The sequence below is a fragment of the Pelecanus crispus genome, chromosome 1, assembly GCF_030463565.1.
Source record: "Pelecanus crispus isolate bPelCri1 chromosome 1, bPelCri1.pri, whole genome shotgun sequence".
NCBI classification, from domain to species: Eukaryota; Metazoa; Chordata; class Aves; order Pelecaniformes; family Pelecanidae; genus Pelecanus; species Pelecanus crispus.
The window spans coordinates 93,474,634-93,501,784 of record NC_134643.1 but is presented as its reverse complement, the minus strand read 5'-3'; the positions used below and the strand labels follow the sequence as shown (position 1 = coordinate 93,501,784).

At 41.7% G+C, this 27,151-nt stretch overlaps 1 protein-coding gene across 5 annotated transcripts; it reads right to left on the bottom strand.

Moving 5' to 3' along the window:
* On the bottom strand, positions 1-26,777 carry GDAP2 (ganglioside induced differentiation associated protein 2). Of its 5 annotated transcripts, XR_012830993.1 has the most exons (15): positions 25,423-25,552; positions 24,980-25,226; positions 23,112-23,251; positions 18,229-18,382; positions 16,699-16,787; positions 14,687-14,763; positions 13,458-13,617; positions 11,606-11,756; positions 10,540-10,616; positions 9,115-9,191; positions 8,405-8,544; positions 7,726-7,780; positions 1,946-2,089; positions 344-998; positions 1-30 (listed from the first exon to the last, which is right to left on the bottom strand). XR_012830993.1 is itself a non-coding variant. In XM_075708672.1 (14 exons), exons 2-14 carry the CDS (start codon positions 25,153-25,155, stop codon positions 951-953), a joined length of 1,488 nt encoding a protein of 495 aa, XP_075564787.1. In that variant the 5' UTR covers positions 25,156-25,226; positions 26,741-26,777; the 3' UTR covers positions 244-950. The 5 variants fall into 5 exon arrangements, 4 of the variants coding, with proteins under 4 accessions (XP_075564787.1, XP_075564778.1, XP_075564798.1 ...); XM_075708672.1 differs by lacking the exons at positions 1-30; positions 25,423-25,552 and adding an exon at positions 26,741-26,777 and having other exon boundaries at positions 244-998; XM_075708663.1 differs by lacking the exon at positions 1-30 and having other exon boundaries at positions 244-998.
* Between the last annotated feature and the right edge of the window lie 374 nt (positions 26,778-27,151).

Here is a 27,151-nt window from a genome sequence, read left to right as displayed (position 1 = left end):
AGTGGCTGAGCTCTCGTACATGTATTATGTCTGTCAAAAATCAGTGAGTGTCAGTGTAACAGGAAATAAAAGGGACACTGATATCTCTAAGAAACAATCTCTGCCACCAGAGGCTGGCACTGGAGTCACCGCTTCCCCCTCCCCTCCATACACACTTCAGGCAGGGGGCATTCATTTATCATACAAACTGGCCATGTCAAAGGAGAACATAAGCAACTATAGTTAGAGAAAAGAAACCGCAAATGCTTTTCAATTTTATTCTTACTGGGAGGGTAGTGGCATCCTGACATGTCACATCATCCAATGATAACTGACAGGGACTTTATCAAGGCTCCTAGCTCACCTAGCATTTATGGTACCAAGTCTTGCAGTAATCTTGGCTTGACTGTAGTGCTTTGTTCAGCCTGCAGACATGGCATTCCCAATTCCAGATACTTTTGCTGGGTCAAGACCAAAGTAATCATCACTAACAGAAAGGGAAAGTAATCAGATGTGAAACACAGAGACCATATGAGCAGCAACATGCCAGGCTGGTACTGCACAATGTTTGTACAGACCAGTCAGAAATGGGTATTACAAACGGAGCTGGAAAATGATGTTAAAAACATGATCAAGTGCTTTTGATGGATTCCCCAGAAAAGAGAAAGTCTGTTCAGAAATAAATGTAACAGCTTCAAAAAAACCCAAACAAACCCAAAATAAAATGCACCTAGTGATCTTTAAATCAACTTTTGCATTGGATAAATATATTTGAAATAGTTGTACAGTTCACAGTGGCATAAAGTTCTCTGATTGCTTGAGTGCTTGAAAATATCTCATCAGTAAAAAAATACCAGAGCTGGGGGAGGAAAACCCTCTCTCTGAATTCTGTACATGGGCAAATGCACAGGTTTTGGCAGGCATCAGGTCATTGGATCCATGGGAAACCAGCAGCATCACAGGACTGCAGATCACAAGTCAGGGGATGGAGGATAAGAAGAATAGTAAGGCCCATTTTCCTGCAACGAGAACAGAATGAGCAGTTCAACAAAAGTCTTCTCCAATACACCTTGGTGTAATGGATGATGACACAGAGGCAGAAATAAACAGGTACTCCTGGCTTTGTCTTCTACGAGTACAGCGACTGCCACAATTCACCCAGGAGAGGACTGTGCTGGTAACCATGCAAAAAACAGGCCTTGGTTTTGCCTCTGTTTTAAGCAAAAGGTACAGGTTAAAATTTTGCCATTAAGCCAAAGCCGTGATGCAAGGAAGCCACAAATGCTAGCATAGCCAGTCACACAGTTCAAGACAAAGTTGTCTACACAGACACACAGCTCTGGCTGTTACTTTGTAGTTACAGCACATCCTCTTTGGAGTGATTTGGCCAATGCAAGCCATATTCATTCCACTATTTGTGTGGAGACCTGGAATGAAGGGAGAAAGAAGAGGGACCAACACCAAAGGCAAAGCACTCTGCTACAGTTCCATTTTCCCAACTTTTTTTTTTTTTTTCCCTGCATGCATGCTTGTTGATACATGGGGCAGGGAAGATGAAACGGAGATAGTAGGTTTTTTTTTTTCGTTTTTTTTCCAGTCAGTGTAAGGTATGTACCTTAGCAGGTACATAACATGAATTTTATCTTCTCCACAGGCGTAGTGTGTTACATTACAGTTCTTGGCTGGAGAAAGGTAGTCTGCCTTTTATTTGCATAGGAGACTGCTCTGTTGGGAAAGGAGTCTGCTCCTTGGCCAAGCCCTCTACTTGGACTGATGTAGAAAAAAAATTTAAGAAAATTATTACTCTCAGAAGAAAAACTAGACTCTCCAGGAACCCTCCCTTTCTCCTCCCCATTCTTAAGATGAGGAAGTTAGTCCCTTTAAAGCTCTTGCAGAGCAGAACAGGACATGCACAAGAACTACACTTTGGAGCAAAAACTGATGCTTGCCATATGAAGTCACTTACCCTGGCATCATACTCGAGGACGAAAGGAGGGAGATCAATCTGTTCTGGGGGTATGGCTGTGAATAACTGCTGAAGGCTTTCCACATAGTGGATTTTGTCCTTTAGCCCTGAGACTGTAAAGGTTGTGAAAAACCATGCCGAAACCTGAAAATAAACCCCAACAAAACCAAATGAAGATGGTGCTGTTTCAAAACCTTCAAGGTCAGTGTAATACTCCATAGTTAAAAAGGCTTGAGTTAAACTTGAAACACTAGTATCACGGCAATAACACAACAAGGTCAGGTAGTACACACCACTGACTGCTAGCAAGCACTGTCTTGAGAGCTTTCAAGCCAGAGTTTTCTGACTCCACACTCACTCCTCCCCAGCTGCCAGTTTAAGGTCCCTTTCTACTGTACAAGTGACAGAGTACTGTACAGAGTGACAGCTATTCTGCTATTTGTCTTAAAAAATCTGTACAGTGGCACATTTTCACTTCCAGTTTAGTCAGCTCAGAATATGACCTATTTGACTCAATATCTGACAGAAGCATCTTCAACCCTTTAACTTCAAGTTTTCCCAGAAAAGGCAGTTCAAGGGAGAGAAAGGGAAACAGGGACTTTCAGCTGTTTAAAGGTCCTACTGAAGTATCTTCTCTGCTTTGGGTTTGCTGCGTGAGTGTGTCCTGTTTTACCACATTTCTTATCAAACCCTTATCTTATTCTTCAAGAATAAGCCTTATTAACTTATTCTACAAGATTTTACTTCAAGTATACACACTTCTGTCTCTTTTGGATGTGAACAGGATAAGGAATTTTTGTTTTGCAAAGGCCAGTAAGACACCATTGATACTTCTACAAGTTATTACATATTCCTGTTTTGATTGACTGCACAAGCTTTTAGTTTTCAACCCACCTCCAAAATTAACCACTGTATTACTTTTTGTTTATTTCTTATCTAGTCTTTTCCTGGCAGACTGAAAGAAAAAACTTGTGAGAACCAGAGATTACTGTTCTACAGGTCACATATGCCCATATTAAGGACCACTCTCATGATCCTGGGCAACCAGTGCTTGCTGACGCTGCTTGAGCAGGGGGCCTGGACCAGATGACCTCTAGAGGCCCCTTCCAACCTCAACCACTCTGTGATTCTGTTTGATGTTGTACTTTGACTGCAGTAAGTTAACAGAAAAGAAGCAACACCACAAGAAAAGCCTTGAGGAAAGCGGGAGCTTCAAATAAACTAAAACATTAGGTCACTAAAAATGATCTGCCCGAATATAACATTTAAAGAAAAAGTCAATGCCTAAAAAATTGTCCTGGAATAACTATGCTTCTTCCTCAAAACAGCATATTTTCATGAGAAAGGAACAACAAAAAAGAGAAAAGGAAGTAAAGAACAGGATGGAACATTTAAGATCAGTTCATTATTTTAAGGGCAGAATTAGAGATTTCTGTTAGCATAAAGCAGGGAAACAGACTATTACTGGCATCCATTATTTACTGTATTTTTCTAACAAGGCCTCTTGTGAGTGACACTGGATGACAGTTTAATGAGTGAAAAATATCCTCTCAATCCTGTACCGAAGTAGCATGCATTCCAAGGTGTATTATCAATGACAATCATTAAATTGCTATAGATGTTTAATGTATAGAAGTCTAACAGGGAATATTTTTGCAACCACCATGAAAACTGATATCAGGAAAAATGATTTTTATTTTTCCCCCCCTTCTCAGTATACAAGACATTGCAGTTTGACACTTCTTACCCAGTAACGCATAAACAAGGGAGGGGGCCAGAAATCAATACAGGCTGGGGGTTGAAGGGATTGAGAGCAGCCCTGCTGAGAAGGACTTGGGGGTACTGGTGGATGAAGAGCTGGACATGAGCCAACAATGTGCGCTTGCAGCCCAGAAAGCCAACCGAATCCTGGGCTGCATCAAAAGAAGCGTGGCCAGCAGGTCGAGGGAGGTGATTCTGCCCCTCTGCTCTGCGCTGGTGAGACCTCACCTGGAGTACTGAGTCCAGCTCTGGGGCCTTCAGCACAAGAAGGACATGGACCTGCTAGAGTGGGTCCAGAAGAGGGCCACAAAAATGATCTGAGGGCTGGAGCACCTCTCCTACGAGGACAGGCTGAGAGAGTTGGGGTTGTTCAGCCTGGAGAAGAGGAGGCTGCAGGGAGACCTTATTGCGGCCTTGCAGTACTTAAAGGGGGCCTATAGGAAGGATGGGGAGAATCTTTTTAGCAAGGCCTGTTGTGACAGGACAAGGAGTAATGGATTTAAACTAAAGAAGAATAGATTTAGACTGGCTATAAGGAAGAAATTTTTTACAATGAGGGTGGTGAAGCACTGGAAGGGGTTGCCCAGAAAGGTAGTGGAGGCCCCGTCCCTAGAAACATTCAAGGTCAGGTTGGAGGGGGCTCTGAGCAACCTGATCTGGTTAAAGCTGTCCCTGCTCACTGCAGGGGGGTTGGGCTAGATGACCTCTAAAGGTCCCTTCCAACCCAAAGCATTCTATGATTCTATGAAATGTTTCTAGAGAATTTTTCTATTATCTCCATTCTCAATAATCACAGGTTATAGAAACAGTAATACAAGAGCAGCCATTTCCTTATCGGTAAGAGAACAGAGAACTTTAAATTAAACCAAATCCCTGTTAATGCACTGAAAGTAGAGTAAGTTATACCAGAACAGTCAAAAAAGTTAAAAATCTAGTTGTCTGCTGAAGTTTTCCTTCATTTTTCTTGTACTCATTCCAAATCTAGATAAAAGGCTATCAAAGTCACTCTGCCAAGCTAGAAAACCACAGGGTTAAAGTATCAGATGTCTTTCCCTCAAAAAACCAGCACAACACAGATAAAGTGTGTCACTAATCTCTTAATTGGGTCATACCCAAAGAGAAACTTACTAAAATCTGGGAAATTTTAGTACAATTGGAAGGATCTTGTGTAGAAAAAGTCATAAGTGAATTGCAACAACCTTTAGATTGGCATCTGATCTCCAGAAACTGCCTTCATGACTGTTACAGAAAAACAGGACAAAAATCATTCATGATAAAAATAAAGATTATGATGATTATGAATATCTAATTTGAGTATTCAGGTATGTTTCAGTTTTGAAACATTCTTGATTCACAGCCAAGTTAGTAAATTTATGAAAACAGGATTTCTTTGGGCAAGATTGTTTCTGATCCAGCTACTGACACTTCACTCAGAACACAATAAGCTCTATAAAGCTTTGTTTGGAGAGACCTCAGAAGAGGGGACCTGAGAGGCTTCACACAAAAATGCCCCAAATTGCCCTTTATTTATATATCGGCAACTATAGCAACAACAAGCAGAAGTACATTTACACACAAGAGTATGAAGGAACTTGTGATAGCACTGCAAGGGCATCTTAATCTAAGTCCTGGTGGTGAAGTGTTCACACTGCAAGAGTTGCTGCCAGCCTAAAAAGCTGCTGTTGCCTATGATGTGATTTCATCATAAGAATGGTTACATTTCAGCAGCACTACAAGAGAATCAAGTTCGTCACAGATCACAAGAATGCTCACACCGAAGCATGAATAAAGGAGGATTAGTGTACAAAAACAGATTATGCAGTGACATACCCTGCTTCAGTTACTCTGTGTTTTAGGAAAACTGCTGAACCCTCCTCCCTGCATACTGAAAACCATTCTAGACAAGGCAGTTATCCTCAGAATACACATAATTTAAAAGTTTCACATCTAGAAACCAAACAAAGAATTGTCATTGGCACTATGAAGCACTTTCAGAACTACACTTGTTTTCTAGGGGCACATGAGTTTCCAAGAGGCATGATGAAAAGCCTCTTGATCCCTTTTTAGCCCAGAAATAAGCAATGTGACTCTAACAGATGGCTGACATCCACTGTGCCAGGATTCGATACCACACTAAAATGGGCCATTTATATCAGAGATTTAAGAATGAGATACATGTACAAGGGTGATGGGTTTGGGAAGCTGCATGCATGCACAAGCCTTCCTCCTACATTTGAGACATGGGGTATTTTACATTATTTCTAGGGAATGAAGTTAATGCTTCAAGTAGGAAGATGAGTGTGCCAAACATTTTTTAAGAGAATTGAGGCTTCTGGGCTAGCAACATCCCACAGGGAAAACCACCTTGAAATAGCCAAAAAAGGAGGGGAGAGAAAAATCATTCCCTCTTAGCAGCCACCTTCTCCACCAGGACTTTCTGATGCATGTTCCCCATCATGTTTCATAACCTGATGGTCTCTGCAACAGCCAGCAGCAATCCCACTTGCCTTTCAGTTAGGGAAAAGACTTGGCACAAAGACACGGACACACATCCTCTTTTGCCTCCAGCTGTGCTGCTAGAATAGGCTACAAACCAATTCTGTTTCCAGCAAATTAGAGCGCTCTACGTCTCCCACCTTCCCTGCTTCCTACCAACTATCTGCTTGCCCCACAGATCTGCTGAGTCCCACTGCAGTTCCCAAAGGGACAGAGAACACAGCAATGGACTGGTGAACGCGAATTCTCATCCTCCAACAAAAAAAATGTTTCTCAACCAAATAGAAATGCATGGTAAGAGAGGAGGGGGATAAAGTGCTGCTGGGAATCTAAAACACTAGTACTTCCTAGCTTCAACTTTTTCCGCTCAACTTTGTGACCTTAGTAATGTTCTATGCTAGCTCCTACATCTTCAGAGGCATCAGAGCTGGAAGCTCTAATTCTAGCCACTCAGACCTCAGATCTGTATCCTGTGGGAATAATCAATATCCTGACAGAAACTGGAAGGTATGCTGTTGGGAAGACTCAGTCTCATCTACATAAAAACAAGGAAGCTCTAAGTCTCATGCTGCCCCATCTGTGCACACGAAAAGAAAGGACTCTTTGGAAATGTAGCAAAGAAATTCTTGCTGAACATGTGCAAACAGATGTTTTTTGCAGGCATATAATTTTCTCAAACTTGATCAATGTCAGCAAAAAGCAGAATAAACACAGAGGTTAATCTGATGTGAACACGGAGGACCACATTTCTAACTGTTTTAATAGGACAAACAAAAATTTTAGGAAGGGCTGCTGCTGACACTTAGTTCATATGAAGTACTCATACTGCTGCAATATGAGTAGTGTGTATTAAGTAGAGAAGGGAGCGAGCTCCATCTTCTGTTGCCCCACACCGATCATAGTCAAGGTTAATATCTTACTGCTTGACGAGTTCCATTTTTCATCTCCTGAAGGCTTAACAGGATTTTTCTGCACTCCATGTCAAAGGCATTCTTCCCATCTTTATTTGCTACTCTACACTCTATAATCCTGACTAATCTCTGCTGCTTGACACACTGCCCTCTGCCCCTACAAAGGCAGCTCTTAAGTGATATGCAACACACATGCAATACCTCTCACGGGGACAGAAAAGGTAAAACATCCAGGAAATGAACTATGCAAAGAAGAATTCTAAGAGTTTTTGGTCATGGTTTGTCATCCTGCCAAACAGACAGCCGGAAAACAGGACAAAATGTTTCTCTTTGAAAAAAGCGAGATCCAAAGCTTCCACCTCTCTCTGTTAGGAGCACATGCAGAACAAGGCACAGACAGCTGCACTGCATTGGACTTCAGCTTATCACTAAGGTTGGAAGGCTACAGCTAGATCAAAGATGGGGATGAATTTCAAGTTCGGACCGCAGATCCAGGAGATACTGCCTATTTTTGAAAGTCTTCTACATACCTCCATGTTCCTTATACTACAGTCTCACATGCTACCCCACCAACACCCAGAACATTCTTTTCTTTTGGACTATATACCTCACCTTTGAACGAAATGTTGGGTGGACAAAATACAGTGCCTTCAAGTTCCTCTTGTACCTGGTTTAAACAAAGAGAAAGCTCTTTAAAAGTGACTTCTAATCAAGCTCACCTACATAACACAACAATCAAAACATAGATAATTTTGCTTAAGTGCCTGTGCTGTAATTTTACAAAGTTAGATCTAATATATGGGAAGATACCAGAAAAGTAAATGTAAAGGGGAAAAAAAGCAGCATGGTTATTTTTCAGGTAAAGACATAATAGCCTGCCATCTTTTATGTGGACAGTGAAAGTTATGGACAAATTATGACTACCAACGTTACCCAAGCCTCCTCCCTCACAACTAGCAATGTACTTTTAACAATGCCAGGCTCCAGAAGCTCCACCTCTGGATAGAGACAGACAATTAGCTCAGTTGGTTAGAGCATGGTGCTAATACACCCAGTATGCCCCTCTAACAGCTCCAGAAGTGAGACTGCAGAGCACAGAACTTCCTGGTTTGATAGATGGTTCTGAGAAGGAAAGAAAACATATCTTCCTTCCTCCTGCCTTTGTTATTTATTTAGGTCTTTGTCTCAGCAAAACTCTCACAAATAAATGGGAAACCAGATACAGGGAGTGACAAACATTTGCATAGCACAGAGGAAGACCAGAAGGGGTCCCTTTCCTATTGACACTCACTTGGCATCAACAACATCATAGAGTTTCTTCAAGAAATTAGAGTCTAGTTGATTGTAATCATTTGTGAGTGTATGGAAGTACACCAGGACATATTCCTTCACTGCAATATGATCCATGACGTGGATGAAATACAGAAGAGCCTGAGACAAAGGAAAGAAATTTGTATTTGGAAAGAACTCTTTCACAGTTGCATTACATCTTAATACACTTCAAGTCATTCACAAATCAGGATTCATGAGGCTGGGTGGCATTATGTTTCAGCTACAAAAGCAAGGTGAACATTCCAAGTCTTCAACTTGACTGTAATAACTTAGATGTCTTTTTTGTCTAGCTGACCTCACCGATGGAGATAAATCCTTGCTGTTTCCATGAAAAACTAATTTGACTTGTTACATTTCAACTCCTCATGTCTTGGCAGTTATAGAAGGAGGGCAAATCTCTCTCCTCTTGAAAAGAAAAAGGAGTCCATGTTAGGCCTGTTTTTCTAAAAATAGTCCAGTTCCTCCTTGAAAAAAGCCACCCAAACACACACAAAGCTGTATAAGGGAATACATTTTCATCTGTCTATAAAAATAGTTTTTATTTAATCTCTTTTAAGTCTTCTACAGATAATGTTTCTAGTATTAACACTGAATTACCCTTATAATCAGACTCTTACATCCTGAACATGCATATGCAACCTACACAACTCTAGTTTTACAAAGCCTTACCTTTTCCATGTCGATCAATGTTACAGGGATATTCCTTCCAACTACCACCATCACTGTGCGGCCACAGTTATCTACACCTACAAAAGAAAGAAAAATGTGTCTCTAAACTTCTCAGTCATGCCAGGTTTTGGAGTTGGTCCCTTCCAAACCAGGGACAACCAGCCACAGCTCAGAATTTTTGCAATGCAGCTGGTTTCCATCTTAAGCACAGAGGGAATATGCTTAGAGTTACTGTTCTCACTATACCAGTCGCTATTCTGATCCAAAAAAGGGTGCATCACATCTGAGGAACTTAAGTCTTAATGACTGTAATTTTTATGTTGACTGTGTACTCCACATTTACCTAAATCTCAAGTCATAACATGGTTTTCATTTAAAAAAAAAACCAAACAAACCCTTCATTTGGAGTTCTACCACCAAAGCAAACTTCTTCCTAGAAATTAAGCTCTGAAATCTAATGCACAGATTCCCAGAGCACACCTTATGGACCTCCCGCAGCCCACAGAGTCTTGTCTAAGGCAAACAAAAGAATTTAAAATTGCAGCTACTGAGTAGAAGGTATCAGACAGCCTTAGTATTTGTACAAAGATCAAGGTAAGTATCTGGATTTTCAGGAGGCCAAAGATATCAGACAAAGTGCTGAACAGACCTTCCCTGCAGAAACACAGCTATGCTTTCGAGAGCCTGACTACTTGCCTGTTTCTTCCTGTCATGGCGCAAAGCAGCAATAAGGGACTGGGACTATGTCAAGTTTTTATGTCCAAGTATGATGCTACCTGAAGAGCAAAAGTGAACTGAAGAGTACAGGTTCCCCATCTCTGCTTCCCAGGCTGCAAGCTATTTTCTTCCACTGAACTCTCCATTGCATTGTTGAATTTCTCCCTAATCTCCCCATCTACTGAACTCAAGGTTGGAAGATGTGCTGCCCATGATACTCAGCCATTTGTACTAGGAGACACATACAGAGGAGAGCAAAACATACCTAACCCCAGTGAAATAAAGCAAGCCATTTTGTTCAGGAAAGCTACATTAAAAGTTGCTTTGGTAACTAATCATCCAAAGGCAACATTAATTTCTTTGTAACAAAAGGGTGAAGATAGTTCTTTTGATCTGGATGATCTGATACAAAGCACCTTATGCATTGGCTTAATCTAATAGTACTGATTTACATCTGAAGCTACAGGTAATTCAGGATATGTATGTATCCTCAGATTATTAAAGCAGCGCAGTTTGGGAGTTTACCACACAGTCTTTCAAAACCAATCAAGAGAGAATTCCTGCTTTACTGCCAAGATGTTGCCTAGTTCTTGGCCAGGCTTTTAGCTTAATAACATGACTTATTGTATACGCAAGTCCAAAGAAAATATTATATTTGTATTTTTACTTCCAGACAATATACATCAGTCATCAGTACCCTGAACTTACCTGTCTGGTACAAAGCTTTAAGAGAAGCAATATCAGAGAGGTCTTCAGCTCTTGCCTGACACAGCCAGCGATTATAACTAGAAAGTTAAAAACATCTGGTCAGATCTAATCCCCCTTTAGATTAGCATTAGAAGCCTGAAGAGGTATATGGGAAGGGAAGGACAAAACAAGCTCTTTCGGACTGAGCCCTCTCTCTAGTGTTATGGTTTCCTGACCTATGAAGCAACTATCAAGTTGTTAAAGAAAGAAGTGCTGTGGGGCAGGGGGCAGATTTGAGTGTCTTAGTTACATACCTAGTGATTTTCACTAGGGCAATGAATACACTCCAATTAGTAACTATAGTGGCATTGCATTTGGGCTGAAAAGATCTCAGAGGTTTTTTTCCATTTAAAATACCTCAGTGTCAGTGTTTACAAAGTAGGGGAAAAAAAAAAGAAAATTTCTTTAAAAAGTCTGTAAGTCGAATGCAACTACGCAGCAGCCAGTGTCAACATACAGATTTTTTTTCTTTTTCCCTTTGAATGGTGAACAGCTTAGTGCCTCATCTGACAAAACATGCCAAGCATCATGCCTCAAGCGGACTCCAGCATGGAACTGGCCTCTAAGAAAGTGATCATGCACATTAGGGTTAGCGGTGGGGATGCGGGGGAGGGAAGAAAAAGCCTCAGCATTCATTTATTTATCTTTCTGGTTTGAAAGACAGAAGAAAAATGTTTTGCTATCTGCCCAGAGCCTCAGGAGCAGGTGGGCAGTATCGAAAGCAGGTGACCGCACTACAAAAAGCAGTGACAAAACAGTGACATCTTGTGGCAAAGAGATAAGGTAGCTAATCAGATGCACTGGGTATGCTAGTGGGTTCATCGCCAGCTTCCCTCTTCCTCCTACTGCCCCTTCCCTTCTCCCTTCAGGCCACAGAGGCTACCACAGCGATCCAGGGTGACACCAGGCTTTATCTGTATTTCCTTTCGAGAAGATTAGGCTTTACAGATAACAAAGTCATCACAAGGATTAGCCCTCTGAACAGCTAACTAATGCAAAACATTCACACGGACAAGGAAATTCTCACTTCCTCTGATGCTGTTTTTGCAGTGCTGCCTCTGACAACTGTCCCTGAAGGATGAGGCGTCTCTGTTTATCAACATCTCCCTCCATGCGGGCAAAAGCATGGGAACCAATGAAAGACAAATCTGCCTCCAGACCCTCTTCATCTGAAGCATCTGCAGTAGAAACAAAGGTAGTATAACATGTTCAAGCTGTGGACAAGACAGCAATGCTGCTGAGGAATATATGTCACTATATATCCCACTGAGCCAACCCAGTCATGCTACAAACTAACACAAAAAACCACAATGTACCATGATGTGGCTCTCATATCTCACCAGTACCACTGACAGATTATGGTGTATGATTGGTAACTATGGACTCCCTTAAAATGTTGGTTTGCCTGGAAACTAACTGGGCAAGTCCTAGTTATCAGCTTGTAACAAAAGGATAATGGTTAACTCCCTCAGAAAATAAGGTCTGGAGAGAGAGACTTGTGCTTTACAGTTGTCCTACTTGTCATAGGGGGGAAAAAAAAAAGCATGCAGAAGGACAGATACTGCAGCTTTACTCAGTTTAGAAGCTGTTCTGTAGAAAGGGTTCACTTTTTTTATATCATTGACGCTGCTTGAACAGATGCTGTAGAGCTGGTGGTAACCCGAGTTTGAATATTTTTATAGTATTGTTTACAACGTGACTGTGTGATCAAGTACAAGAGCACAGGCTCGCTTGCTGGTGACAATACCAGAATACTCCACTGAATTTGATGTCATCAGTGAATATTGCTAAGGCTTCTAGCACTACCTCTCTGGGCAATCTGGGAATTGAGTTTCCCAGTTTTAGCGTGACATCCTGTAGTAGCAATGGGACAACAGTGCAGCATTCTGCTACACCCATTTGCTCCTACATATGCAAACCCAGTAATTTCACAAATTATTAGCTAGTGGTTGAATGCCTCACGCTGATGAGCCACAGCTGTAAATACCACTCGACCAGCAGTTTGGATGGGGGGGAAGAAATTTGGGGTCTGATCAGCAGGAGTAGGTACATCAGGTATCAAACTGTGAACATGAAAATTAAGTTGTCTGTATCCTCATTCCATATTCAGCCTTATCCCAATTGGCCATGCAAAAGCAGAAAACCTTTGAAACCCATTCCAAGTTATCTGCTTTTGATGGTTTAAGGCTTTGCCTCAAGAAATGTAAAACTTTCACAGCACTGCTTAATAAATAAGGCAGAACATGCCAGCTCTGCTCATTTATATATTAAATTGTTTTGCTACATGTTTCTCACCTCCTCAACCCTGACATCTAGGCAACCTCTTTACAAACAGAATTCTTTCACTGAGCTTTGACAGCCATTTCCCAAACACCGATCTCTGGGTTGATCTAGTTCCTCTGTCTTTTAAGGAGTTTCTGCTAGTTTTCATTGAGCATCTACTAGTTTGATGCACATGTGTGTCAACAGAATCATTTGAGACAACATTTGCTAATATATAAGCAACGTTTTACTAATAGATAAGATAGCCATTAACAATAATGGGCTGCACGAGATTCTGCAAAAAACCTGCAAAGTTCCTATTCACCTCGGGAGAAAATTTGCAAAGGGAATGAACTACCGCACCTCTCTCCCCAAGAAAGAAAAAGAACAACAGCTCTGTCACATCCTCTAACCACACCACTCTGCACAATGAAGCAGAAAGCAGAAGTTACTGCTGTGGAACACATGAAGCCAATGAGGCAGCTTGGTAACTCTCTTCATCACAGCCTGCCTTGGGTGAGGTGGGAAGACATCTCTTTGCTTCCCATGTGACTTTCCTGTTTTACCATTGACTTTCATACAGAGATACTTATTCCAAGGTTCAGTTAAGAACTCACCATCAGGAACACCCGGCTTTTCAGTAATCCTGATCTGCCGCTCTGGTACTACAGGCTCCCCTTCTGCATTGCCAATATCTGCAGGGAGGTAAGGCAAGGATTGTATCTCTTCTTCGAAGGATCTTGGAAAATACAGAGGCAGCAACTTCTGGTAAGTGGCCTACAAATAAAAAAAATGCGTGAAGGTCTATCATGCATGTTGCTCTTCAGTTAAGTAACACCTGCCCTTACAGCAGGAATCTTCTCAGAGGTTTGGAGGCAAAGTACCACTTCCCTCAGTGGCTTCTTTTGGGCTGCTACCTGGCAATAAAGGCAGATACTTTTTTTTTGCCACACTGGCAAATGACCTTGAGAGGACTCTGCTTTACTGCATGAACTCAGGTAGATTTGCAGATACTTTAGCTTTGTAACGAATTTACAACATGCATGGATGACAGACTTCAGCAAACGCTACTAATATTAACATGCACCACTACACAGATCACCTTTAGTGATCTGAGTGGGAAAAAAGAAAAAGCAACAACCAACCAAGATAAACCCTCCACATGTGGAGGAAAATAGTGAAAATCTCTACTGAACATTGTAATACTTCATGTGTTCTCTCCAACTGATTAGCAGTTTTAGAACCCCCAACAAGTTAGTTATTTTCCTCATCCAGATGCCACAGACCCTGAACACAGTGTGGGTGTTCTGCCCAGGAACAGCCATTAGCAAGTCTGATATACAAGAGAAGTCAATGTTCAAACTGCTAATATCTGTCTGAACACAGATCATTAAATGTCAAGCCTGTTATTTCAACAAGCCAGCAAGCAATGTTTAAGATGTTTGTAGGTGATCTGTGGGCATGCTAAACTGGCCTTTTTAAAGCACATGGGAAGCAGCATTGTGTAAGGAGGAAATCTTGTATGAGGAATTTCCTTTCTGGCTGGCAGGTACCATTCAGCACAACCGCATGCTATAACCTCTAGTACTGGTTCCTGTTCATGGCTCAGCAACATGAAAACCAGAAGTGGAAAGATTCTGAACATGTCCATAGTGACTGCTAAGAGCATAAACAGTAGTGGAAAAGATGCTGTGCTAGTAGGAGACAGAAGGATGCTGTGGAACCAAAAGTCTATATGATTTGAAGGGGAAATCCAAATCCACCTCTACAATGCAGAAGTTAATACTACTGCAGAGAAGATCAAACATGCCCATGAATTTTGGTGGAATGGACATCAAGGAGATACCTCTTCAAGCTCAGAGACTGCAAACACCACCTTCTCCAGAGTCTCTCCATGAATCTCCAGGAACCTTCTAACTGTGCCTGCAAGGAAGAAGATTAAATGTAGTTAGAAAAACAGGAGGAGAAGTTTACACACACGACTACAAGTAAGGAAGTCAGAGTGCAGAATAGAGACACATCTCTCTCCTCATACAAAACAGCTCCACAGGCTGTACACAAGTGTGAATTAAGTGGTACTTTAACACACCGAATGGGTTGTTGGCCATATTGGAATTTCCATCTCGTCTCTCCTGCTTCTCACTTCAGAGACGGGTACAAAGAAAGAAGTCGTGTCTCTCTGATTTTAGCTTACTAGGTATTCCTCAGTCTGTGGAATGTGTTTCTATGGCCCTGCAAAATCAAGCCAAATTCTTCCTTTACAGAGTCCTGTGCAAATTGCCAAAACCAGATATTTGTAGAAATTGCCAAAACCAGGTATTCCTAGAACAAGTCATTGGGTCCTAAGCTACCAGGAAAGCAAGATGATAAGCAAGCCACAGCAGAAGCTGATACAAGACAGAGTCAGCCACAAAAAACCTCTGGGGTCAGCTATGCCAAGAGAGGCATATAAAAATTATATTTGTAAATCATGAGATAATTTATTTCCTCTATTACTTTTTTTGGACTTCCCCCAAAACCTTTAGCATAATCCAGGGATGCAGTCGAGTTCCTAAACATCTGTAGCTGGGGGAAAAAAAAAATGTTTTGTAACCAAGCTCCTAGTCAGACATGTCCTTGTACAGACGAGGTCCTTGAGCTGCAATAATCTTGACACATCAGGATTTTCAAGTGGTTTCCTGTCAGACTGCCAAGAGAGAAAGTGTCCAAACAAATAGGTTGGTCTAGCAGTATTTTATCAAGTAGCATATAGCCCTACAGAGACAACAGAAGAGAGCAATAAAGGAAAGAAGTCCACTCTACAGAGAATATGTTAGAATTCTTCAAGAAAGAGCAGTTCAGAGGAAGAAAAAAAAGAGCTATTTTCAAATACTAATATAGTTTCCTCTTGAACCCAAACAAGTTTGAAAGCTTTTAGCATCTACAATACTGTTTGGTAAGAAGTTCCATAAAACAAATAGTGTAAGCATAAAGAACTATTTCCCCTTGTTTATTCTGAACCTGATTCATATTAACACTGTTTGAAGGTTCTTATTTTGGGAGACTGTGAACAGCTGATTCCTATTCACCATTACCATACCACCCATGAGTTTATAGACATCTATCATGCTCCCTTCAAGTTCTGTGTATTCTAGTTTGAAAAAGACTTTAGCTTACTCAGCTATTTCTTGCCTTTCCCTATTCTTGTTGACCTTCTCAGCTTCTAGTTCTACTATAATCTTTCTGAGTGTGCAGCTTTAAAGGGTGGACAAAACAGATTTAGAGTGTAACATTCTTAGTTTTGTTGTGTCTTCCTTAGCTTACTGTTTTGAACTCCAGCAAGCTGTTGTCTTCATGGAACTATTATAATCTCAAGATTTTGCTCCCTAGGATTAGGCCATCATTTTGCATGTTAAGGCAGAAGCATATAGGGGTGGGTCAGTGGGGGAAGAATGTCACTTTACATTTGGATATACTGATGGACACTAAAATGGCAGATGAAATTCACTCTGTTGCTCGAGGTCCACCTACAGCTATTCACAGTAAGGCCTCATCTTTGCTATTCTGAACAATCTTCTATTACTAGCAAACTCTCACCTCACTGTTCAGCATCTTTTCCAGATTATTAATGAATATATTGAAGACTACAAGTTGCAGAACAGATTCCCATGGATCTTTACTGATGACCACTCAGAGAAAGGATCATTTGTTTTTATCTTCCATTTCCTGATCAACCATGGAAGGCCTTGCCTTTTCACAGCCTCTAACAAACTACAACCCCCTTAAAAAAGGGTTTCCCCATATCAACTGCAGTCTGTCAGAGGCAAGTGATCTGCTGAATACTGCCATCCAGTTTACGTCACTTCCCAACAAACTTACGCAGTGCTATGTGGGTTGCATCCTCCAAGGGGTAGCATCTTTTCAGAGAATTAATGACACAAAATCCTACAGAGCACATTGCCTGTTCCCTGAAATCCAGAAGAAAGAAAAACAAATGAACAGAAGGTCAGATGAGAACAAATGTCTGTCAGTACAGTAGGTAACACCAGTACTTTTTTTCCTGCCTCTATACAGCAGCAACCCTCTTTCAGGTTTGTGCAGAAGCATTCTTTCCTGGCAAGATGCATACATACCATCATTAAGCAGAGGAGGAGGGAACCATTAATGATTCCACACTGTTTCCTCTTGTGTTTGTTCTCAGATTTCTCCTTCTACCTCAGCTACATTGTTCCTGCAATTTCTCATATCCTGAATGAAGAAGTTCTTGCCTCAAGCTCCCTGCAATCCTTTCCAAAATACTTTCCTTCCTGTATAGGATTGACAGTGAGGAGAAGGAGGGGAAAAGAAGGTGCTCTTTATTGCAAACATTCTCCTGTTCCTCCACCTGACCTATCACTTGTTTTGTTAGAGGTCTGGACACAGAGGTGGCTTACCCAATCCTAGGTACAATTAGACAATCATTGGCCTGAAGTGATACATACTTCAAGATCAGTAAGATGCTTCCAGCAGAGACTAGATTGACTGAAAGGCACTCAAAATTCAGTAAGCAAAATTATTAGAATTTTTAATTGGTTTTAACATGTTTCAATCCAGATCTGACTTTGCTTGTTACTTCTGAGGCAGAACAAAACTGGCAAATACTAGGAACCTTAGCTGTAGTCTTGATTATGAAACAGTTACTATTGCACTGTAACGGACAGTCCAGACTTGGAAGAATTGCTCTTCGCAACCTTAAGAAATCGTTAAGTATATTTTCTGACGTTGCTCTTGTTCAGGTATTTTTTTGTGATAGCTACCATTACAACAACTGTCACAGGAGAGCAGCATACAGGAAAGAACACAGAAAAATTGAAAGAAAGAAAAAAAACTGTTAGCTAAGAGGAAGTAGAAAACACCACAGAGGAGAGAGGAAAAACTACAAACCCATCTTCAGCAACTGTGGATTTAGAAATGACCTCGCGCCCTGACTCAGAATTTAGATGGCTGTTGTACAAAGGCAGAGAGGCCAAATGTATGAACTGATACACCAGTCAGGCCTGCCTGTGGGTATGTCCATGTGATACATGAAGTTGATGCTTGAGCAAGCTCATTTCAAGCTTTTTGCAGCATGGAAACTGATCCAATTATCAATATTTCTTCTCCTCAGAATAACTGAATGCTGCACAGCTCTAGCTACACTGTTTCAGGACTTGAACCAGATCAGATCTCTCTGCACATTTTATCTACACTGCAACACAGATAACAAAAGACACGAAGTATACCACGAAGCCACTAATGTTCTCATGTCTTTAACCAAATCCACTATATATCAGAAGATATTCACAGCCATTTGGCCTCTGTGCAGACCCAAGTATCTAGAACAGACGTGCCATGGATGGCAAACCCTCATGTAAGTTGTTGTGTGCTTACTTTGCAAGCTGCAGGACATTGCGGTAACAGCTGTATAGAGAACTCTCGGCTGCTGTGCGATACCGGCTTTTGTATTTGGGTCCCACCGTGTGAATGATGAAACGTGCAGCTAAATTAAATCCTTTGGTGAGTTTAGCTTCACCTGTCCTGCACCCTGAAAAAAATAAATGCAAGGATAAATGCCAATGTCGTGATGAGAAAGCTAGAAGTATTCAAGCCCTTGACTTCCTCCAGAGTCAGACAACCCCATATACAGAAGTCAGTGTTTTAGACATCAAATATTAAGGATAGCATTCTGTCTCATAACAGTTGCTTAGTATCACCTAGTCAGATTGAGGAGGCAAAAGCTGTGCTCATTCCTCTCAATTTCAAAACTATGCATATAAGGACAAACCAGAAATTGCTAGAAATGCCGTCTTAATTGCAGTGCTTACTATGCTAAATACAGAGCCAAAGGGAGAAATGATTTAACAATGTGCAGAGAACAAATGCACAAATATGCTATACAACCAGCAATATACAGTCCTTCTGAATTTAACAGCTTGGTTTGGGGAGACTGCTTTTTGGATAAAAGGACGACAAGTCTCCTTGACCAAACCCACCAGCTGTTGGCAAGCTATTAAAAATAAATAGATCAAGCACTTGTTTCATCTATGCTCCCAGAACAAGGTAGCTTTCTTTGTTGTGCAAGTTTCTTCATGTCCACAAGGCAGAAGTATGATTCTCAAGGAGATCATACTTTCTTGACAGACTATGCGTCTAGTCTCAAGGCAAACAAGTTCAAGCAACACATTGAACTGTTCTGTTCACAGTACCCTCCAGTTATGTACTCTAGGATCATTTACTGCATGCTAGCATACTTTACATCTTTGCCTCTTTTTGGGTTTGACTGCTCTTTGCCTATGCCTGCAAGTCACTCATACTTAATTCCTACAATTTTTTTGCAAGGGAAATCAGTTTGTCAGAACCCTCAATGACATCCACAGACCTCTCTGCTCCCTTCAGTTTGTCAATACATTTCTGATAATGAAAAATCCAAGAACAGCTACTGTGTCTGAAGTCTGTTTTTTCTTCTTCAGAAGAAAAGTTTGCTAACTCTCCCCTTCTTCACCCAAATCAAGTCCACTCCAGTTCTGGACAGCTGAAGGAGTACTACTAGTCTTTCTCTTTCCCTACCCTCAAAGAGAAGCATTTTCCACCTTCATTATTCTGCTTGCACAGCTGCACTCCAGCTTTCTGATCTGGCTGAAAACTAATGTTTTCACTGGATTAGCTTTCAACCTGATCTTTTAGGTTTGTCCTGGTTTTGGCTGGGATAGAGTTAATTTTCTTCCTAGTAGCAGGCACAGTGCTGTGTTTTGGATTTAGTATGAGAAGAATGTTGATAACACACTGATGTTTCAGTTGTTGCTAAGTACTGCTTATGCTAGTCAAGGACTTTTCAGCTTCCCATGCTCTGCCAGGGGCACAAGAAACTGGGAGGGGGCACAGCCAGAATAGTTGATCCAAACTGACCAAAGGGCTATTCCATACCATATGACGTCATGCTCAGTATATAAACTGGGGGGGGGTTGGCCGGGGAGCAGCGATCGCTGCTCGGGAACTGTCTGGGTATTGGTCAGTGGGTGGTGAGCAATTGCATTGTGCATCACTTGCTTTGTATATTATTATCATTATTATATTGTTATTATTATCATTACTATTTTATTTCAATTATTAAACTGTTCTTATCTCAACCCAGGAGTGTTTCTCACTCTTACTCCTCCGATTCTCTCCCCCATCCCATCGGGGTAGGGGGAGTGAGCGAGTGGCTGCATGGTGCTTAGTTGCTGGCTGGGGCTAAACCACGACAAGGTTGCTAGCGTCCATGAAAAGGAATGAGATGTGAATAAGCGGCTGTGACCACCCTTCTGGCAGCAGCACTGCTGTAGCTTGGCTTAAGTCAATCATGAAGCTGCCCACTGAATAGGAGTGTTCACCTCTCCCACTCCATTCTGTTCCTTGTGGTGCTCAGGCAGCCTATCAGCATGCATGAAAGTATATTTTAAGGCAAAAGACACTCCAGGTTGAGAATCTCTCTTACTCAAAACTTTAAGCATGTCTTTTTAATGGCAACAACACATTGCCTTTAAGCCAGCATCTTGTAAACTTTTTGATCCAATAAATCACATCACTAGCTTCTATAGACCTCTACCTTGTTTCTTCCAGGTCAATCAGAAGGAATATAACAGCATACTAAAACTAAGCATACTCTTCTGAATTACTGCACATCCTTTAAGACATCTCAGCTCAAGAGAGCAACTAAATAAGCACAACATGGAAAAAGCAGAAGCTAAAACCAAAACACTTAATATATCAGATATCAAGCTGCTATTCTCCTCCACGGTCTATCCAAGTCACGCAACTCGAGAAGAGCAAGCAAAGGGCCTGTAGGAAAAACTACCAAGTCACACAACTCGAGAAGAGCAAGCAAAGGCCTGTAGGAAAAACTATCTTGTGAAAAAGAATGAAGCAAGTTGGACTGAGATATAGTTGCAAATTCAGTAGGGAAACTAATAAATTCAGACAACCAGATGTAGCATCAGCAATCTCTATCTACACTTACATCACACTTCGTACTTCCCAATGCCTTCTGCCTGCAGATCTCTACAAAATTTATAAAACTAAAATGAGCATCAAGTATTATTCCTGCTTTAAGATACAGGGTGAGGTGAGCTAGCAGACTGAGCTGCACAGGTCAAGGTCTGTGGCAAAACTGGGAACAAAGTCAAGATCTTATTTTTCATCTGATGAGATTCCAAACACTAGAACAGCTTCTCTCCAAGTTTAAAATGGAAAGTCTGAATCCTCCATATAAAGCGTGCAGTGGAGAAAAAGTCTCACTGGAGTTGGAAGACTACTACGCATTGCTGCTACAGAAGGTCTTTATTAGACTGCAGTAAGTATGTGTTGATAGGCAAGCATATATCAATAGCACTTCATTTGCAAGCCTGGACCCTTGGCTGTAGTCTTTCTGTGTTAATCAAAACTACACACTGTTCCCAGGAATGCACAAGTTAGCTGAGCCTTAAAGAAAGCACAGGCCTTTGAAAGGTCAGCACGTCACATGCTTTAAGATCATGACTTTTCTTGGAGTCTATGAAATATGAATATATACCAATCAGTAGGAATAAAGCACGAGAGAACTAACTGATAATCACCACTGCACCCATTTTACATCTTTAGAGCAAAGACCATACATTTTCACTTCTTCCCAAGAACATTCGGCTATGAAAAAAGTTCAAAGTTAAAAGGGAAGGAGTGTAAAAGGGAGGCAGAAGTGACAAAAGAATCATAAACTAATTTCTTAACTAAGCTCCCTTCCACTTACCAGCCTCTCTTTCCTCCCCCATGCAACACACCCATAGAATGTCACAGAAGAACCGATTTCTGAAAAGCTCTTGTCACAAGATTAAAACAAAACTGTCGTGTATAGCGAGTTGTGAACCTGCAGAATGCATTACAGAGATAAGACACCAGTGTCATGGCAGGGGTAGAGGACGCAAAACTACATGTAACTCAGCATGGTAAAGGGGAATTTAAGAAGCTAAGACCAACTTTTACAAATAACTCCCTACAGAACTAACAGATCTCAAATTTTAAGGACTCCTTGAAATGTTGTCCCTCTCTTCCCACCTCATGGTGCACACAAGAAACCCAAGTTTACTTTAGAAAAGTTCTGGTGTATATAGCAGGGTCATAACTATTCTGTAACATCTGCTGTATTTTAACAGTTGTTTCCACCCAAAGGACACACTGACTTTTCCCTCTCCTACAAAATGTTTGCTCTTCCTCCTGTTTTACTGCCATGTTACTCACAGAAAGCAAGCTGAATCAGCAAAATATGATTTTATAAAAACAGAATGTCTATTCAGTTGTAGTTTAAGCTACTGAGAGTTTGTGTCAGAATATTATGGCTCTTCTATCTGTTTGGTTACTACATGACAAGGAGATAGAGCTGTTACCCAAGAGAGTGAGCAGTACTACTCAGGGACCAGTTGGGTCTCAAAATTCAGCTCAGTACCATTGTTGCTAGAAATGTGACTTCTTAACTGCAAACTATATCAGACTTCTGTATAACCTTGGATAACTGTAAACTCTTTGTTCCTCACACACAAAGTAAGGAAAGTCTTCATCTAGCAGGGACTGGAAATAAAGCTGAGCATTTGTAAATCTCGTTATCAGCCATAAACCCTGTTAATAAAGAATCTAGGTAAAGCAAATCTCATCCATTTCCAGAATACCCTTCCATTAGGGATGGTCTTGTGACTTTCTAATAAAGCCTCTTGTTGCGCAAAAGAGGCAAATGAAGTGAACAATTTAAGTAGTCAGTAAGATTTTATTTAGACAATGCAGTGTTTTATCAATCCATCTATTATTGCCATAGTTTCCTGAAAGACTGTGTTTGTATATTAATAGCCGGAAAGAAGATACACAAAGTGTATATTAGAACCCACTTCATTTCTGCAGTGTTGAACTTTAGTTCCTGTCTTCCACAGTGTATAGACACTGAACAGGATAAGAGCAAAATCTGAAGATGTACAGGACTGGCCCCTTGAGTAAAAGCTCTGATAAGCTAACTACTCAAGTGGCTTCAGATAACAATGGGAATTATTGTATCACAAAGTAAGGGCTGAGCAACTCAAATATCTGCCACAGATTTTCAGTGATCTGTAACCTGAATGGCAAAAAGAGAAGAGACTAGATTGGCATGTGTTTCCTCCATTTGTTTCACATTAACAAGCAAACTATATCTTGATTTCAGTTTATGCCCAAATCCTGATGCTTTGTACTATGCAAGGACAGTAGATTTCAATAAGATAAAAATGTCTCCAGCCACTTACCTTTGAGCTTCTGGAGTTCATCCCTCAGGTCAGGCCCAGCATGCATGAATATACTTTCAGATACTGGATTCTTATCAGTGAGAGACTCATTACTGGTATTAACTATTGCTGTGCAGTTCAATAATGCTACATCTCCTTTCCTGAGGAAACAAGGAAACAGTTTATTGCAGGCTAAATGCAAGATTAAGCAGGATATTCTCAAATAAGCGCTGACAAGCAAGGAAATGCCAAATTAAAGGAAAAGCATTAACAGTACTCCCGTGCCCACATAGCACAGCGTACCCTGACATGCTTACCATGCAGTATCATCCTTTGCCTCTAAATGAAGAAGAAAGACTGCATGCAACCTAACATTTCTTTACAAACTCCCAGCCTTAACAGGAACTCAGGGATGTATGTAGAAAAGACAGTGTTGTAGCTGTGTGTAGGGCAGTTTAACTAGCAGAACATGCGAAGCAGCGTGCTAAACTGATGGAGTGTAATGTGTTCAAAAAACCAATGTATTCTTTCTTGGAGATAAGAGAACAGTCCTTTTAGTATATTACTTTCAAAACTTCAACAATTTCTTCAATGTACTTTTCTTAGTTGCATACACACTATTCAGGGCACCTTACTGCTGCTACTCTTCCTCAGACCACTGAGGATCTCCAGTGGCACTGCAGCTAGACAAGTTTTCATTGCTTTTGTTATGAAATTGTGAACCCACAGCTTGATCACGTTCATTCTGCTGTTCAAGGATCAGACATGCAGAAGATAAACAAAGCAGAGATGCACAAGAGAGAACGGAGTAGCAGAACTCTGACCTGCTTTTTGTCACAGCAGCAGCTATTGGAGATTTTGGGATCAAAGGGGATAGGAAGGGAAATAAAGATTCCCACGGACAGGGAGAGATTCAAATAACAGTTTAAACTGCACACATTTATTTTACCCAAGCCCAAATCATCAGAGATGTTTAACCTTTTACTTTTCCTCTTTCTTTACTTAATCATGTTCATGAAATCCATGAACAGTCCCATTTCCTGCATGTATGAACCAGAAAGAGGTTCAGGTTGATCCCTGAATCTTCCCTCCTCATAGTGCACACAAGAAACCCAAGTTTACTTTAGAAAAGTCCTGGTGTACATAGCAGCGTCATAACTATTCTATAACACCTGCTGTATTTTAACAGTTGTTTCCACCCAAAGGACACACTGACTTTTCCCCAAAATCCTTCTCTCAGAGAGTCCCTGAGAAATCCTTCTCTCTTCATATTAACAAAGAGTTACTCATGTACAGAGCAGGTTCAAGTATCTGAGTTACAGGAAAGAAAAACTGATGGAGTAAGTTCACCTCAGCACACTGTATTTTATCAACAGATTTTGGTAGAAAACCATGGCGACAGAACACAGAATGGAGAGAGGAAGGTGGGTGGGGGCGGGGAAGAGAGCCCAAAGCAAGCCACAAGAACCACATGAAAGAAAGAAATACTGCTCTAAAGCAGAAAAGTGAAAGCAGAATAAAGCCAGCAAAGAAAGAAAAAAGCTAGTAGACAGCAAGTATATTTTTTTAAAATTTAAAAAATTGTATCAAAGTGTCCAATTAAGTTTTCCTATTAAGCATATAGTATGACAGTAGGAAGTATAGCTCCAGCCTGCTGCATCAAGGAATGCCTATGAACATGCAATTTATAACCTACGGTAGAGCAAATCTCAGACTTGCAGATCTACAGTGAACAAAAAGATAATTTTCTTCCCAGACCTGTAATGTCTGGGTCAAGAAAAGAGAGCTTGAAGGCTTTATTCTATAGCAGCAATTGTTATAAGAGGCAATGGGATCCTGCAGTAAACGGAAAAGTGATGACAAACACACCAGAGCCATATGGAACTTACCATAAGATTATTTTCGCATTGATGTCTTTCCTGTATGGAAAAGGTGATCTAACATCAACTGGAGCATTTTCAACAGGATTTTGGTGAGAGTCCAGCTGCTTAGCCTTATAGGCATCAGTCCAGCCTGGCAGACTGTCAACATCCACAAACTGGGAAGGAGCACCCAAGGGATCCATGGAATGGAAACAACAACTCCTTTTCTCGGCTAACTTGTCACACTCCAATTCTCACTGGAGTCTTCCAGGTGCTTTAAAGGAAGAAAAATCAAACCAGGTCACCAGCAGTTCACTAAAAGTAATTCCTGCAGAGCTAGACCTTTCACAAGACTGCAGTGAAATTACAGCTAGCAGAAAACAGAAAAACAGATTTCCAACTCAACCGCTTTCTCTTTCCGTTTTACCTGTATGCAAAAAGGCAATGCAAATACTTGCAACAAGACAAACCTTTTCCAATAGTGCAAGATGAAAACACCTTCTCTATTAAATTGGTCCAACTGGCTTGTGATCTTGCATGTTGAAAATGCTGAACAAATTCCCAAGTGTAGAAAGGACCTTAGTCTTTCTGAAAATCACTACTTCTTTATCTAAACAAAAAGCAAATTTGTAGCAAGGTATGTATAATCTATCCCTTCAGAGATTTTCATCTAGCCCTGGGCCATGCTTTGAAAAAAAAAAAAAAAAAAAAAAAAAAAAAAAAAAAAAAAGACTAAAAGAAAATACACCACCCCCCAAAACCAAAAGACCCGAAACACAAAAAAACCCCTTACAAACAAACCAATGAAAACATCCTCCCTCCCCCCCAAATTGTACAACCCCTGCAGTTCACTGAATTCTGAAGCACCACAAATAAGACTTACAGTTCTTAATTCTTACACTTAGGCACAAAACCCCCTCATCCAAATAGGTTTTGCAATAAAGAGAGCAAAGTTGTAAATTTGAACACTGGCCCAATGAATCTGCTGACTGAACTCTGCCATCTGACCTTTTATTTTTAAAAGGCTGAGATGGCACTGGTTGCTAGATTAAGACTCAAACTCACTGAAACATACCATTCAATTGCCAGCACATAGCACCTAGGCTACTGTGGTTTTAGTGTAATTACTAAACCATACTAGTGAATTAAGCCAGCACAAATGCACTCACGTAAGTAACTTCAGTTTGCCACATACACACCTACTATTTTACCCTTTTTCACAGGTTCATAATTGATAATAATTTTGAAAAGATAGCATCCACGGGCAGCAACTCTGAAACGTGAATTACAAAGTATATTCATTAGCTACGAAAAATAATCAATCATCCAAACTCAAACTGAGGGATAATAAAGGCTGACACTAGGACTAAGATGGCCACAAGAGCATCTAACTAAGAATTTTGCCATGAAGAGCTGGGAAAAAGGCAATGAATGAGAAGGCAAGAGCAGTTAGAGCGGCTGCAACCGAAAGCTCATCTACAACGGTGTCTTCCCTCTGATGAACAGCCAAAAAGAGGGGCCTAAGCATGAGGGTAAGAGGCAGAGAGAAGAAAAGGGGTGCACATAAGCTCCTCCTGGGTATTCCCCTCCCCATTTGCTGCCCGGGGGCCTCCTGCGGCAGAGGCGGCCCTGCGGGGATGACAGGCTCGCAACGCCGAACAAAGCGCTGCCAGCGGCACTCGAGGCGCCCGAAGCCCCCAGGGCGGGGCGTCGTGCCCTCGCCCGGCAACAGGGCGCTGCCTCTCCCGCCTCTTGCAACCCACCGCCCGCACCCGGGCTGCCGGTCACCTGCACCGCCGGGGGCGAGGCCGGCGAGCGGTCAGCGGCTCCCCCGACCCCGCTCTACCCGCTCCCTGTCAGCGCGGAACCGGCGGCAGCAGCAACGGCGGCCTCTGCCCCTGAGCGGCCGCACAGCAACTCACGGGCAGGCCGCGCCGCCACCAGCCCCGCCCGGCCAGAGGGTCTCGGTCGGTGCCGCTTTGGCGACATCACCCAGAAAAGCGGAGCGGCCGCCGCGCTCTTCCGCTTCCGGCAGTAGCCCCGCCCCCCGCCCCCCCCAGTTGCCCGGCCCCGGCCTGCCCGGCCGCCGGCTTCACTCCCTCACTTCCGGCGAGGGTTGCCTTGCTCCGACGCACTTCCGGCCTCGGGGGCAGGCGGTCGGCACGTGTGGCGGCCGGTTGCAACGGCCGGGCGGGGCGA

Excerpts from the sequence above, each read along its gene's own strand:
- GDAP2 (XM_075708672.1), bottom strand. The coding sequence starts at position 25,155 with ATGGATCCCTTGGGTGCTCCTTCCCAGTTTGTGGATGTTGACAGTCTG. Across the intron at positions 23,252-24,979 it reads AATGCGAAAATAATCTTATG|GAAAGGAGATGTAGCATTAT; the intron begins GTAAGTTCCATA and ends TTGTTTCCTCAG. Across the intron at positions 13,618-14,686 it reads CAGTCTCTGAGCTTGAAGAG|GCCACTTACCAGAAGTTGCT; the intron begins GTATCTCCTTGA and ends TTTTATTTGTAG.